General features: G+C 38.2%; 2 protein-coding genes across 3 annotated transcripts in view; one reads left to right on the forward strand and one right to left on the reverse strand.

Moving 5' to 3' along the window:
- Nucleotides 1–861: 861 nt before the first annotated feature.
- LOC140732237 (protein FAM237A-like) lies at nucleotides 862–9,358 on the forward strand. Its single transcript, XM_073054574.1, has 3 exons — nucleotides 862–978; nucleotides 3,659–4,035; nucleotides 4,340–9,358. Exons 2-3 carry the CDS (start codon nucleotides 3,675–3,677, stop codon nucleotides 4,375–4,377), a joined length of 399 nt encoding a protein of 132 aa, XP_072910675.1. The 5' UTR covers nucleotides 862–978; nucleotides 3,659–3,674; the 3' UTR covers nucleotides 4,378–9,358.
- A 110-nt stretch (nucleotides 9,359–9,468) lies between these two features.
- Nucleotides 9,469–14,134, reverse strand: part of LOC140732236 (cilia- and flagella-associated protein 69-like) — a 127,841-nt gene continuing 123,175 nt past the window's right edge. For both annotated transcript variants that reach the window (XM_073054572.1, XM_073054571.1), the window contains exon 23: nucleotides 9,469–14,077. In XM_073054572.1, the coding sequence (XP_072910673.1) occupies nucleotides 13,892–14,077 (186 nt within the window). In that variant the 3' untranslated portion in view covers nucleotides 9,469–13,891. The remainder of the gene's footprint in view (nucleotides 14,078–14,134) is intronic.

Below are 14,134 nucleotides of genomic sequence, written 5' to 3' on the forward strand. Positions count from 1 at the left end.
TCTCACTTCATCCCCACTTCCCACTCACCTCCCTTCCTCTCACCTGATTCGACCTATCACCTACCAGCTTGTACCCCCTCCTCCCAACAACTTCTTATTCTGGTATATCCCCAGCCTCCCATCCTGATTAAAGGTCTCGGCCCGGTAGGTCGACTGTTCATTCATTTCCCTAGATGCTGTCTGACCTGCTAGGTCCCTTCATTTTGTACGTGTTATAATGATAGTTGTGAGGAAATCTGTCCAGAATTTCCGTGACGAAAGTAACACATCGGCTAGAGAACATTCGCTTTGCTCAAATGAAAATCAGCCAAAAATTGCAGATGCTACAAATCGGAAATAAAAACAGAAAATGCTGGAAATACTCAACAGATCGGGTAGCGTCTGTTGAGCCAGAAACCTATGATTCATTTTTCATATTTTTGTTTTGATCCCCTTGGTGTACCCTGATTGTTCAGATGTAAGATCCTGAAGGTATGATAGCGATTAAGAACTTTTATATAGAAATTTCGTATAAAATTCAACCTTGAAAGAGAAAGGATTGTCTCCTCTGCCCGAGTGCAGACGATGACTCAGTTCTGCACAGAGTACTTCTTGAGATTACCACGTAAAGAAGTATTTTACAGAAAAAAAAAGATTTCCTGAAATTTCGGACAACTTCTTGGACGCGACCTTTCGGTTGTTACATTTCATCACCGACGTCATTTGCATATGCTTGTGTATGGATAGTTAGCTCGAGTGGTCTATAACACAGCGTGGTCAACTTATAAGGCATTCGAGAAATAGTAAAACATAATCTGACGCAGAGAGTTGTGGGCGTACTGGAGTATAAATAAATGCGCGGATTACTGGTTACACCTATACCCAACTCCAAGATCCAACCTTGCGTAGCACAGGGACTTCAACCTGTCGTCAGCTACCAACAACACATCCAGTGCTGTGTTGATGTAGTAGTGACAGCAACGAGAGAGAATACATCTTGTAAGTAACCATCCACTTACTTTCTATAGTTTTTGGATCCGATCTAAATTTTAAGGTATACATTTAAAGTATGCGTGTATGATATAGTCTTGTAACGACTCTGTTTTAAGTTTCACTGCAGTTCGGGTGAGACATGTAAACTTGAATGAGGACAGTAGTTTCTTCGCAGACATATGCATACATGACTGCTCAAATTACTCTCCGATTATAAAAAAGAAATAGCTACACGGTTGTCTTAGTCCATATCATTACAACATGTCCCTTAACCTAAACTCTGATTCGTTCTCTTTCAAGAGGATGAAAGAAGACCGAAACATTTTACCAGCCAGAGCAAATTGGACAGGCTGGGGCTTTCTGTCCTCTAAATATAAAACTGACACTGTGGGTGATTTAAAATTATGAACTAACTATGAATATATGTCCGTTTGTACCAAAACTAAAAATATAGTCACTGATTAATACAACAGAGGATTTGGAGTGGGGGGGGGGGTGTCAGTGATTTTCCCCCGCTAAAGGGGGGATCATTCTGCCACAGGTAATGTTGAAGTGAAATAGTACGATAATATTGAAGAAGAAAGGAATAGGTAGGACATGTTGATGGGGTTAGGGAGCGAAGGATGAAAGGATGCTTGAAGGGAGAGTGAACTTGGGCTGAATGGCAGTTTCCATGCTTTTAAGAACTGTGTAGTATTTATTAACAATGCAGTCATTATGAATATATTGTTTGCATATTTGAATTTACAAGTTGTTTTTGGGCTGTATCCTGACTTGCATTTTTTAAAATTTAGTTTGCTATATTTGTATTTTTTTTATTTTTAGTTTTCTTCTTCCTTATCTGAACATAATTTTTGTGATGCAGTTCACTGAGCAATCTTTCCATCTTCATAGATAGGATGCCTATATCCCGGTAAAATAACAAGTTTCTGGTTCAGGAAGAAAGTACTGCAGAATTAAATTCTGATTATGCATATTCTGACCATCCTTTCATACGCATCTGGTATACTTGGGGCAACGGTGCATAGAAGGCGCAGAAAAAAAGTATTCAGAATAATAATGTGTTTAATAAAGGTGAAAGTCACCCTCCAAAATAGAGTACACGACATTTTGCGTAACGGATCATCAAATAGCGGGAATAGGAAATACATGAAGCATTTAGCAAGTCAAGGCAGTACCGGCTGTGGCAACCTTGGCCCTACTTCGAGAGTAAAGATAATTTCTGATTACCACAACAAGAATCTATAGTTTCATTACTTTGAAGTCTATGATAGAAGAGGGTTTTTTTTTAAAAGGCCACGACTACTTTACATCAACATATAAAACATAAATGTAAAGAATGTGTTACGATTAAGCGCTTAACGCTTACATTTGGAGGATACCGAATCCACGCAGCTTTGGGTCATTCGTGCCATCTGGAAGGGTTGAGTTTCAGGGTGCCTGGTCTTTGGACCACCATCTCCGGATCGTTAGACGTGCGTGATCTTTCTGGAGATGGACTACTTTATAGATGGAAGCCTCATCTATTTTGACCCATGCCGCAGGTCACAGAGCGATTTTATCACCAATTTTCTCTTTTTGAAGGGTTTCTCATTCTTTTCTTCATTTGCTCCACGTATGTGCGGACCCGCCCCTAACTTCTCCTCGCCGTTCCGTGCTAATAAGCAAATTCTCTAAGAAGTCGATAGAAAGAAAAATAAAGGCCGAGTGTTTTTTTTTTGTCCCTTCCAGATTTTGTTTTCTGTAACTGTGCGAAAAGAACCACGTTGGCGGCTAACCTAACGCACTGAGAAATTCGTAAATGGCTATAAACTGTAGTTGTTCAAACTGTCGCACCACTCCACGAAATACAACAGCCCCCAATTATCACCAGCAACATTCCCTGTAAAGTCCTTGGTACCGTCACAGAAACTGCTCCGGATTAAAGTCGTGCAGAGTCATAGAAAGGTACAGCACGGAAACTGGCCCTTCGGCCCAACTAGTTCATGCTGAAACCATTTAAACTGCCTACCCTCATCGAGCTGCACCGGGATCATACACCTCCTCCCCCCCCCCCCCCCCCCGCATACCCTTACCATCCATGCACCTATCCAAACTTTTCTTACACGTTGAAATCGAGCTGGCATACACCGCTTGTGCTGGCACCTCGCTCCACACTCTCACCACCTTCACGACTTGGGGAGATTTCCATTTTTAGTTTCAATGAGGGTTCGAATGTTTTTAAAAAATTCAATTTCCATCATGTCATGTGTGAACTCTCCAGTTCACTCTTTTGCCGCCGGGATATTATTGGCATGGGTTTTCAAAGTGCAAAATCTCGGGGGCCGGCTGATGCAGATACCCAAGGTAATCGTTAGAGCAGATGTCCAATATCAATGACAGGGTAGATAGTCAATGTCCACGGGGGCGCAGGCACGCATATACAACGCCTGGTGTCAACGCTGGTGTGTCAATATTAGTGCGGATATTCAGTATCAATGTCGAGTATTCTTACAGTATTAACACATTGTAAATTCTACTTCCCGAAGATCCCTTGAACTCCTTCTCATGTACCTTTCATGACTTGGAATCATAGGCACAGCAGTACACAACGAAAATAGCTCATTCACTTCCATGTTTTGGTTTGCAATGTTCGATTTAACGACTGGTCAATTACTAAATCCACCGCTGTGTTTTCCATTGTCAGCCAGTCCCGGTGTAGTATGCAGTGTGTGGGCGGTAGCTTATACCTAATGCTGATCTGGATCCCCGTGCTGGTTATGGCTCAGAGCAGGAACGCGGACCCACTGAGTCTGGGCGAGATTGACCCTCAGTGCTGGGAGAGCTCCTCTCTTGCCCTGGTCGAGCTCAAGAAACTGCGAGTCGCCGAAACAGTCAGCGGCCTCTGGGACTTCATGATCTTTCTGAAACTCTCGGAAAAACCCAAGCACGCTGCCCTATTCATCGACCTGGCTCAGCTCTTCTGGGATATCTACGTGGACTGTGTGCTGTCGCGATCTCATGGGCTGGGCAGAAGGCAGATCGTAGCAGGATATACTTTCCGGTATCCGCAGTACTCAACAGGTAACGGTGCCGTGAAAAATCTTACAGTTAGTCTAATCTGATCAGTGGTAGTTGTCTTTCCTGTCAAACAGATGTTAGGGACTTGGCGCTAGAACGCTATTTCTGTTTTAAGAAAGACAATCGCGTTAAATGGGGTTAGGCTTCTCCACATTCAAACGCACGGGGAGGTATTTCGTTATGTTCCGAGTTTTGGTTAGCATGATAAAATCAACAGGATTTCTTAGATTAAGAATGCAGATGCGGTTACAGTAAGAGTCGCCTCGCTTTATTGCTCTGCTTTCATTGTGTTGCTTTATTTGTGCAGGCTTGGCACGTTCAAGCGACAAGGATTTGAAATTTTAAACATCATCGAAGAACTGGGGTCCCGAATTACCAGCTAAAAGCAAGGCTGTCGGTTCCACCCACCGTGACAATGAATGAACACACAGATAAATATGCTTTCAATTTACCACTAAAACAGCCTCTTTTCAAAAATAACCTTGTAATCCAATGTTCAAATGAAAATGAGCGGAAAGGTTTTGTTTTATTGAATCCGCGACTGAAATTAGCCGAATGCTCCACGGATGGATGGAATATTTAATTGCTTATTTCACATTTCACCGATACGTTCAATGAAACACTTTTCCCAAAAGTTAAGGTATAATTTCCAACCAGTGTCTTTTCAATATTTTCTTTTTCTATTTGTTGTGAACTAAACAGTTACCCACCTCACTGTTGAGTTTTCTCTTAAAGTCTGTGAAAGGATGTTATGGAGCCCAATTACGCTTAAATTCAAACAGCATCACATTGTGGTTTCTGTTTGAAAGGGACGTAAAAGAGACGATATAACTTTTTTAGGGATACCCAAAGTCTCTCGGGCTGAATGATGAATAATTCTACCACAACCACTCAACTTCAGACCAGATTCTTTTCATTCCAAAACTATGAAGTGTCCTTCTTCAAAGAAGGGCTTTCCTTCCTCCACCATCAAGGCTGCCCTCACCCGTATCTCTTCTATTTGACACACGTCCGCCCTCACTCGCCTCCCCCTTCACCATTTTCAATCCCGTTCCCCTCTCTTACCTCATCTCCTTACCTGCCTATCACCTCTCTTTGATGCTCCTCCCCTGCCCCTTCTTCCATCTTCTTCCCTCTCCTGTCAGATTCCCCTTTCTCTGGCCTTTTATTGCTGTCACCAATCAGCTTCCTAGCTCTTTACTTCACCCCTCCCCCTTCTCCGGGCTTCACTTATCACCTACCACCCTGTATTTCTTCCTTGACACCCGCACCTCCTGCTCTAACCTCTTTTTTTCAGTCCTGATGAAGGGTCCTGGTCTGAAACATGAAAGGTTTACTCTTTTCCATAGATGCTGCTTGGCCTGCTGAGTTCCTCCAGCATTTTCTGTGTGTTGTTCAGACCAGATTAGAGTCTGTGTTAAAGTATGGGCATAAGAGCTGAATTCTGTAGTTGAGGCATGAGTGATCATCCTTGATATCAAGAAAGTAGAGTCATTGATTTGAACAGTGTAGAAATAGGCCCTTCTGGCAAATGATCTTGAGATCTTGATGGTAAATAGGAGAAAAAAAACACAAAACCAAGAAGTTGGTTGTAGTAATACAGTATCTCGGTATAGTAATACAGTAGGCCCAGAATCCTGGTATAGTAATACAGTAGGCCCAGAATCCTGGCAACATTCCTACTTCATTACAGGGTCAGAGAAAGGTTGATGCTGATGAATCAGAATCAGATGGTTGTTTGGTGGCAGCAGTATAGTGCAAAACCATAACATCAAAATAAATTACAAATGTAAATAAATAGTTTAATAACAGAATAATGAGGTAGTGTTCCTAACTTCATTGACTGTTCAGAAATGGAATGGAGGAGGGGGAAAAGCTGTTCCTAAAGAATTGAATGTGCATCTTTAGGCTCCTGTGCTCCCTCCCTGATGGTAATAATCAGAAGAGAGCATGTTTTAGATGTTGAGGATCTTTAGTGATGAATTCCACCTTCATGAGGCACTGCCTCTTTATGATGTCCTCAATGGTGGGGTTGTTTGTGACTGTGATGTAGCTAGCTCAGTCTGCAACTCTCTGCAACCTTTTGCAATCTTATGCATTGGAGCCTCCAAAGCAGACTGTGGTGCATCAGTTAGAATGTTGTATCTATAGGAATTTGTGTCTTGGTGACATGATTAAACTCCTAATGGTGTAGAGCCACTGGCATGACATGCATTCTTTGTGAATGCATCAATTTGTTGGGTGCAGGATAGATTCCCACAAGATGATGTTGCCCAGGAACTTGAAGCTGGTCACTGTTTTAATTGCTAATCCCTCAGTGAGAACTGGTGTGTGTTCTCCCAACTTCCCCTTCCTAGAGTTTGCAATAAATTCTTTGCTCTTGCTTATGCTGAGTGTGAGGTTGTTATTGTGACAGCACTCAACCAGATAATGTATCTCACTTCTATATACCTCATCACCATCTGAGTGATTGATATAATCTCCGACACAGATGATTATACTGAACACCACACATAGAATGCTGGAGGAACTCAGCAGGTCAGGCAGCATTGATGGAAATGAATAAATAGTCGATGTTTTCGGTCAAGACCCTTCTTCAGGACTGGAAATGAAGGGGAAGATCCCTAAATAAGGTGGGGGGAGGGGAAGGAGGACAAGCTAGAAGTCAATTCAAGTCACTTTTTATTGTCATTTTGACCATAACTGCTGGTACAGTACACAGTAAAAATGAGACATTTTTCAGGACCATGGTGCTACATGAACAATACAAAAACTACACAGAACTACGTAAGCCAACACAAAAACTACACTAGACTACAGACCCTCCCAGGACTGCATAAAGTACACAGAACAGTGCAGGCATTACAATAAATAATAAACAAGACAATAGGCATTATTTATTGTGATTGGTGAAGGTGGGTGGGTAGAGGAGAGGGATGAAGTAAGAAGCTGAGGTGATAAGTGAAAAGGGCAAATGCCTGGACAGTAGGAATCTGATAAGAGAGGAGAGTGGCTAATGGGAGAAAGGGAAGGAGGAGGGGCACTGAGGAAGGTGACAGGCAGGTGAGAAGAAGATGTGTGGGAAATAAAGAGGGGAGGGGGAGGGGAATATACCAGAAGTTAGAAAAATTAAAGTTCATACCTAGATGGATCATGAGGTGTTGCTCCACAAACCCGAGTGGCCTCATCATGGTAGGAGAGGATGCCGTGGGCCAACATGTCAGAATAGGAACAGTAATTGAAATGGTTGGCCAGCAGGAAGTTCCACTTTTTGAGAATGGAGCTGAGGTGCTTGACAAAGTGGTCCCCAATCCAATGTAGAGGAGGGTACATCAGGAGATGACCCCAGCAGATTCACAGGTGAAGTATTACCTCCCTGGAAGGACTGTTTGGGATCCTAAATGATGGTGATGGAGTTGAGTGGGCAGGTGTAGCATTTCTACCATTTACAGGGATAAGTGCCAGTTGGAAGATTAGTGGGGATGAATGAATGGAGAAAGGAATCACAGAAGGAGTGATCCTTCCGTGACTGTACAATGTTTAGGCGCCTCAGCAATTCCACCCCTATAACAACATGCCTGAATTACACTCTGGCTTGCTTAGTGACTGACAGGTAGGGGTTGTGTACAACGCTGGCAAATAACTTTTCCAACTGCCTCAGCTTCTGACGCTCCAGAAAAACAACCCAAATCTGTCCATCCTCTCCTAATAGCTAATACTAATCCAGGCAACACTGTAGTGTAACTATTTTGCACCCTTCTCAAAATCTCCTATAAAGTGATCATCAGAATTGCATATAATACTCCAAGTATGGCCTACCAAAGCAATCCCGGGCAAACCCGATTAACCCTATCCTAATCACAGGACAATTTACAATGATCAATTAACCTACCTGGTACATCTTTGAGTTGTGGAGCACACAGAGAAAACTCACCCATTCCACGGGGAGGACGTAACAAGGTTTTCACCAATAAAACCAAGTATACCATACACTTTCATTATTGCCTTCTCTTCACTTCGCTGTTTTGCTTGCACCCCAAAAATTCCTCTGTACCTCAATGCTCCTAAGGGCCCTTCCATTTACATACATTTTTCTTACACTTGACTTTGTAACACCATTCCTTTGTTGTGTTGACTATGTTTTAAAATGTACTGATTTGGATCTCCTTAGCTCTTTTAACACTCTTTAATCTATGCTGCATTTACATAGTTGCATTGGTAGTACAGACAAGCTCCGTATATTCTTTTAACATCCTAGTCAGTGTCAGGCAGTAGAAGTAAGGCATTGCCCCACTAATCCTGTATCTGTTATCCTTCAATATAAGCATCCAAAACTAATATGAAAAAGCAACTTTTTATTACAGTTCCTATGGAAGTACTTTACAGACAGCCTTACTTTACAATTAATAAGGTAATAACATTCAATAACTCCAACGCATATCAGATGGTAATGTTATTTTTATAGACACTGTAAAGACTATAAGTATATTTTGTTATTGTGCTTGTTCACTGGCCTGAGTTAGAATTCACTTATGCATCTTTAATCATCTTTCATTTTAAGTTTCTGTTAAAAGTTGCAAAGTAAGCCATTTAATTGTTACTTGAACATAGAACAGTGAAAAGCATTTGCTTATTTTAAAATGGGATTGAATGTCCAAAGTTGTTCTTTGTTGTGAATAAATTGTATCCATAATAGAACATACATATCTAATTGCTTATTTTTAAAGACTTTAGCTTATTATTACACTAGACCTACATATTTCTAGTATGCAAACTGCTAAAGCAATAATCATTCCATAATTGCTGTACATAAATGTCCACAATGTCTGAGCAAGAAAAGGTTAATTATATCAGAAACACAATGTGTAAGATTGAAACAAGCTATAAAATACCAAATGATTTCTTACATTTTATTGATGTTTTCTTTATTGTGTCAGCAAAAGTAATTTATTTTGTATCATACAAATAACTAAGTGGGCACCTTCAAAACTGCAGATTTTTATTGTAAAAGAAAATTCAAAAGCTAAACTAATTAAAGAATATTATCTCATGCATCCCGCGAGGCACCAAGAATTACAATTTTATTTAATCTGCTTTCAATAAAGCTGATAGAAGAGAAATTTCAACAGAGTTACATTTATGCAGTTCCTTCTCACTATAAAATTATTTATAGATACAATAATGCTGTTGTTTTGACAAATCTGTGGTAAGATGAATTTTGTGAATTTGATTGGACATCACTGATTAAAGAAACTTCATCAATAATGCAGATAAATTATTCCATTTTAATTAGATTTTTTTCCTGTTTTACAGGCTTAGATTATTTTTCAGGTTTAATTCTCTAATATTGCAGTTATAGCATATAGCTACAATCTGTGAGTAATGAATCCCTCAGTGCTATAAAAGAGTGGACAAAATGGAGCTCTGTTCACTGAGCAAAGACAAAGTCAAAGTCAAGTTTATTGTCATATGCACAAGTACATTAGTGCACAGGTGCAAAGAAAATCTTACAGCGTCATCACAGACATATAGCATCATAAAAGGAGCATTAACAAGCAAATGTCCGGTAACATGTAATCTCATTCCATATATTAAACATCAAACCATATAATAGTTTTAAAATCTGAAGTTATATTGGAACTGGTATCAAACTATAGCTGTGAACAATTTCTACTCAGTATGGTCTAAATTGTGATTTTGTGCATCTGTAAACCTCTGACTAAGATGAGTGTTGTTTCCAGATCATTATTGGGAAACTGCATATGCATTCCTTATGATTTTTAATAAAATATCTCTATAGAGGTTAGTGAATATTATGAGGCATGATGGAGTTTAGTTTGTATAATGATCCACAAAATTAAATATGTCTGTGAACAGCTTCATATTTTTTGTTATATCTTCACAGGGCCAAGAAAAAGTATCACATTTTTGCAGTCAACTTCAAAATACATCAGAGTTAAAGAATATTATACAATTAGAAGGGACAGTGGGATATTGTGAAGAGTGGGGAGAAATTATTTATATTGGAATAAGAGTACAAAATGATGTAGTCAACATGTCAGGCAGCATCTGTGGAGTGAGAAGCAAAATTAACATTTCAGGTTGCTAAATTTGATCATGAATAGAGTTATGTAGTTGTATTAAGAAAATAAATGGATGGCTTTGGTTTGTTGACAAAGAACATTTTCATCTCTTTGTGACTTGTATTTTGTGCTGTAGAGGTATAGTCGTAAATCCATGAATGAAAATTAATCTTATTCTAACAAATAGTTTTGTTAAGAAGGTATGGATAAATGGTAATTGAGAGGTAACTAAGAAATAAATCTGTAGGATAATCAAATGTACTTGAAGAAATTGGAAAAGGAATTAATTGAAAGCAATGGATTTAGATTTTGACACTGACCTTAATTTTGAATGAATCATGAAATAAAGGATAACTCAGAGAACTGACCAATTAAGAAATAAAGGTTTCTCAAGTCTTCTTATCATTGTAAAGTCATTATACAAATCTTCATTGACTACTATTGAGGTCATGTTAAGGATCAAACCATATAGTAGTTTTAAACATCAAACCATACAGTAGTTTTAAAATCTAAAGTTATATTGGAACTGGTATCAAACTAAAGCCGTTAACAATTTCTACTTAGTATGGTTATCATTGGCTTATGATAGCCAATGTGTTCTTTACTTTTAAAGATGATACAGTGGAGGATATCTCTCCAAAATATTCATTCTTAACAGGGTAGTTTATGGGAAGAAATAACAGCATTTTCCTTATTCTGTAGTTTCATATAAATATTTGAAGTGTTACACTGCATTTTCATCATGTGTTTTATATTCATTGGCTATGACAGATTCAATAATATGACCGAAATTGCTATCTGGTATGAGCACAAAATGTGAATATAATTGCACAGTAGTCACCTTTAGGTAATGAACATGTTTATTTCTACCCTGTACAAAATGTATGCATAATACTCTTCAGGAAGGGCTTAATTAGCAGCTCCTACTGATTACCATAAGAAATTAATTTTATGTACATGCCATACAGAAGATTCAATTTCTTGTATTATTGATAAATGTCATTTTGGTGATTATGTTGTGATTTTATTTTTGTTAAAATAAGAGCCAGTTTTGACTTCATGTTATCACAATGAAAATAATTTAGTGAATATAATAATCAGGATAATTGTTTATAACCTATGATTTTGTTAATTAGTTCCCTAAATTTGCAAACATTTAGAGTCAGACATTTGGAATATTTTATCATTTTAATCAACTTGAAGAGAGGTGACAAATCAGATGTGTTTATGACTGAAAATCTTTGATTACGTTACTGTGAGTAAATCAAAATTATAGGCTATAAAAATAAATCTGCCATTGTCTACCTTTCAAGAACAGAAAAATTAAATGATTCAAACTGACTTGAATAATATTTTGTGTATGTCCCCTTTGTCCTTTTCTACCCACCTGCAGTTTCAGATATTGTGGAACAGCTCCCCATGATTCTATTATTATCATCAATCCAATGAGGGACAAAATATCTACTTCCATCATCCACAATGCTATCTCTGATGTCCCTCAGAATCCATCATTGATTTCCTCATTTTTCTCATCTACTTGCTGAGTCTCGGAATTGTCAACCAGATGCACACTTTTTTGTAGAAATAATACACTCATCACTTTTAAATTACCAGGTTGTTTATTCAACATCTATCATTGGATAAATGAATTTTACTCCAACTAAACACTGTAAAGACAGAAATCATTGTTTCACTTCATATTATAGCCACTAACTTTTCCTTAGAAACTGTCTGTTATAAACCATTTGTTTATAACCTTCATGCCAAATTAGACCATATTGAAATTAGACTTCACATTTGCATCATCAATGAGACCACCTATTTCCACTTCAGTACAATTGCCCGACTTCACCCTTTTGCTCTTGATGTCATCCTTTACTCCTGAAGTCATCACCCATAACCTTGTTACTTCCAGATTTCATTATATCAATGCACCCCTGAATGGCATTTTTGATACTACTTTCCATAATTTTGAAGTCAACTAAAATTCTGCTGTTTGTGTCTAAGTTAAGCCTTATTCCCCAATTATGCCCATCACTCTCTATGCAGTCTTCTATGGTCTTAACAGTTCCTACAAGTTTGGCCTATTGCTCAGTCCTGATTTTAATTACCTCAGTAGTGATAAACATACACTCAGCTACTAAGTTCTTAAGCTCTGTGATTTCCTCCTGAGAAACACTCTTCCTTCCACGAATATGTTGCATTAGGTCCACTACTTGTCTAAATGTTTGGTCATCCACCCTAACTTCCTTGCTCGTTTCAACATTTTTTTTTACAAAATATCCTCACTAAGAACCTTGAGTTGTGCATTATAACAAATATGCTAAATAAGTTGATATTGTTGTTATTGTAAGTTACTATTGATGTGATTTTCCAGTTGCTAAATTAACTGATTATGGCATTAATGAAGTCTAATAGTCCAGGAGTGTCCAATTACAGATACTGTACCTTAGAGCAACATGATCTAATATTCCTGGCAAGACTTTCTTAGTATTAACATCTGATACATGTCTGACATGGAAATCATACCAGAGATGAAAAGACAATCCAAATTGGAAAATGCTTGGTTAAGTTCACAGATGACATGAAACAACTTGGAAATGGTTGATAATGCTTTTTGCTTGAGAACAAGTTTTTTTTTCAATTGTGTATTGCTGAAATAAACAGTATATCACAATGGAATTTCTGGATGGACATTTTCCATTTGTTTTACATCAAAGTTTTTGTTGTTACTTGCTAATTCTCTACTAAAAACCACATTTTAAAGGCACAGAAGTCACAAAAGAGGTCAAGATATCTTCCCAGTTTCATTTCGTATTTTTATAGGTTACAGAGCACTATGTGTTCTTCCAAATAGTTTCAGCCTTTATCACTTTGTCAGTGAGCTCCAGCCAAAAGCATAGTTCAGAAATAAGGTTACAATACTGGAAATTGATGACATATTACTAGAAATGGGTGAATTTAGTCTTTTGATCATTTGATTCCAAACATTCTAAAAAGAGCATGCCATTAAATGGAGTTTAAATTAATTTACCTTCCTTATAAAACAAAAACTGAATATAAACACAAGAAATTCTGCAGTTGCTGGTAATCCAAAGCAACACACAAGATACTGGAGGAATTCAGCAGGTCAGGCTATATCTATGGAAATATTTTGGGCCAAGAGCCTTCTTCAGGACTGAGAAGCAAGGGAAAAGGTACCAGAATGAAAAGGTGGGGCGAAGGGAAGGAGCCTAGCTGGAAGGTGATAGATGAAGCCAGGTAGGTAGGGGTTAAGGGCTAAAGAATGTGATAGGAGATGAGAGTGGACCTGAGGAAAAAGGAAGGAGGAGGGGAACCAGGGGAAGTGACAGGCAGGACTAAAAAAAATCGGGGGGGGGGGGGGCTGAATTTGGAATAGAGGAAGATGGGGTGGGGGATGGGAATTTTTTAGCGGAAGAAGAAATCGATATTCAAGACAGAGTATACTTGAATTAGTGCACTGCGCAGATAAGTTTTTGAGTCGGACAGATGCATTTTCAACAGAACCAAAATATAACGTTGGTATGTTCTTACTATAGATGTTGTGTGTCCACCAAGTTCTCTATTTCCTTTCTTTTTACATGCATTTTTCATTTTAAACATTCCCTCTTTTAAATAATTCAATTATACATTAAATAAATGTATATAAATGATTGTTGCCATTCAAAAACAATGTTATTCAGAGGTTTTTCTTTTTTTAATATTTAACTAAAAGTCAAATGCAATGAAATGTCCAAACAATGCTCTGAATTTATTTATAATTGGAATTTTGCACTTTTTATAGAAACAGAAATTTTCTTATTCTTCATCTGCTTTGCCCCACTTTTCAGTGTTTCATCTCTTCTGAAAGCACTTTTTTCTTGAAGAGTAAGAGAGGATAATAAATCTTCTAAAAATTGTGGCGGCGTACTTTCTATTGTAACCAAACGAGCCCAGAAACCCTGATGCAAAAGTAAAAAAAACAAATGTTCATTACTGTATTCTGCTAACAATGAAGT

The sequence above is a fragment of the Hemitrygon akajei genome, chromosome 8 (genome assembly GCF_048418815.1).
Source record: "Hemitrygon akajei chromosome 8, sHemAka1.3, whole genome shotgun sequence".
Taxonomy (NCBI): domain Eukaryota; kingdom Metazoa; phylum Chordata; class Chondrichthyes; order Myliobatiformes; family Dasyatidae; genus Hemitrygon; species Hemitrygon akajei.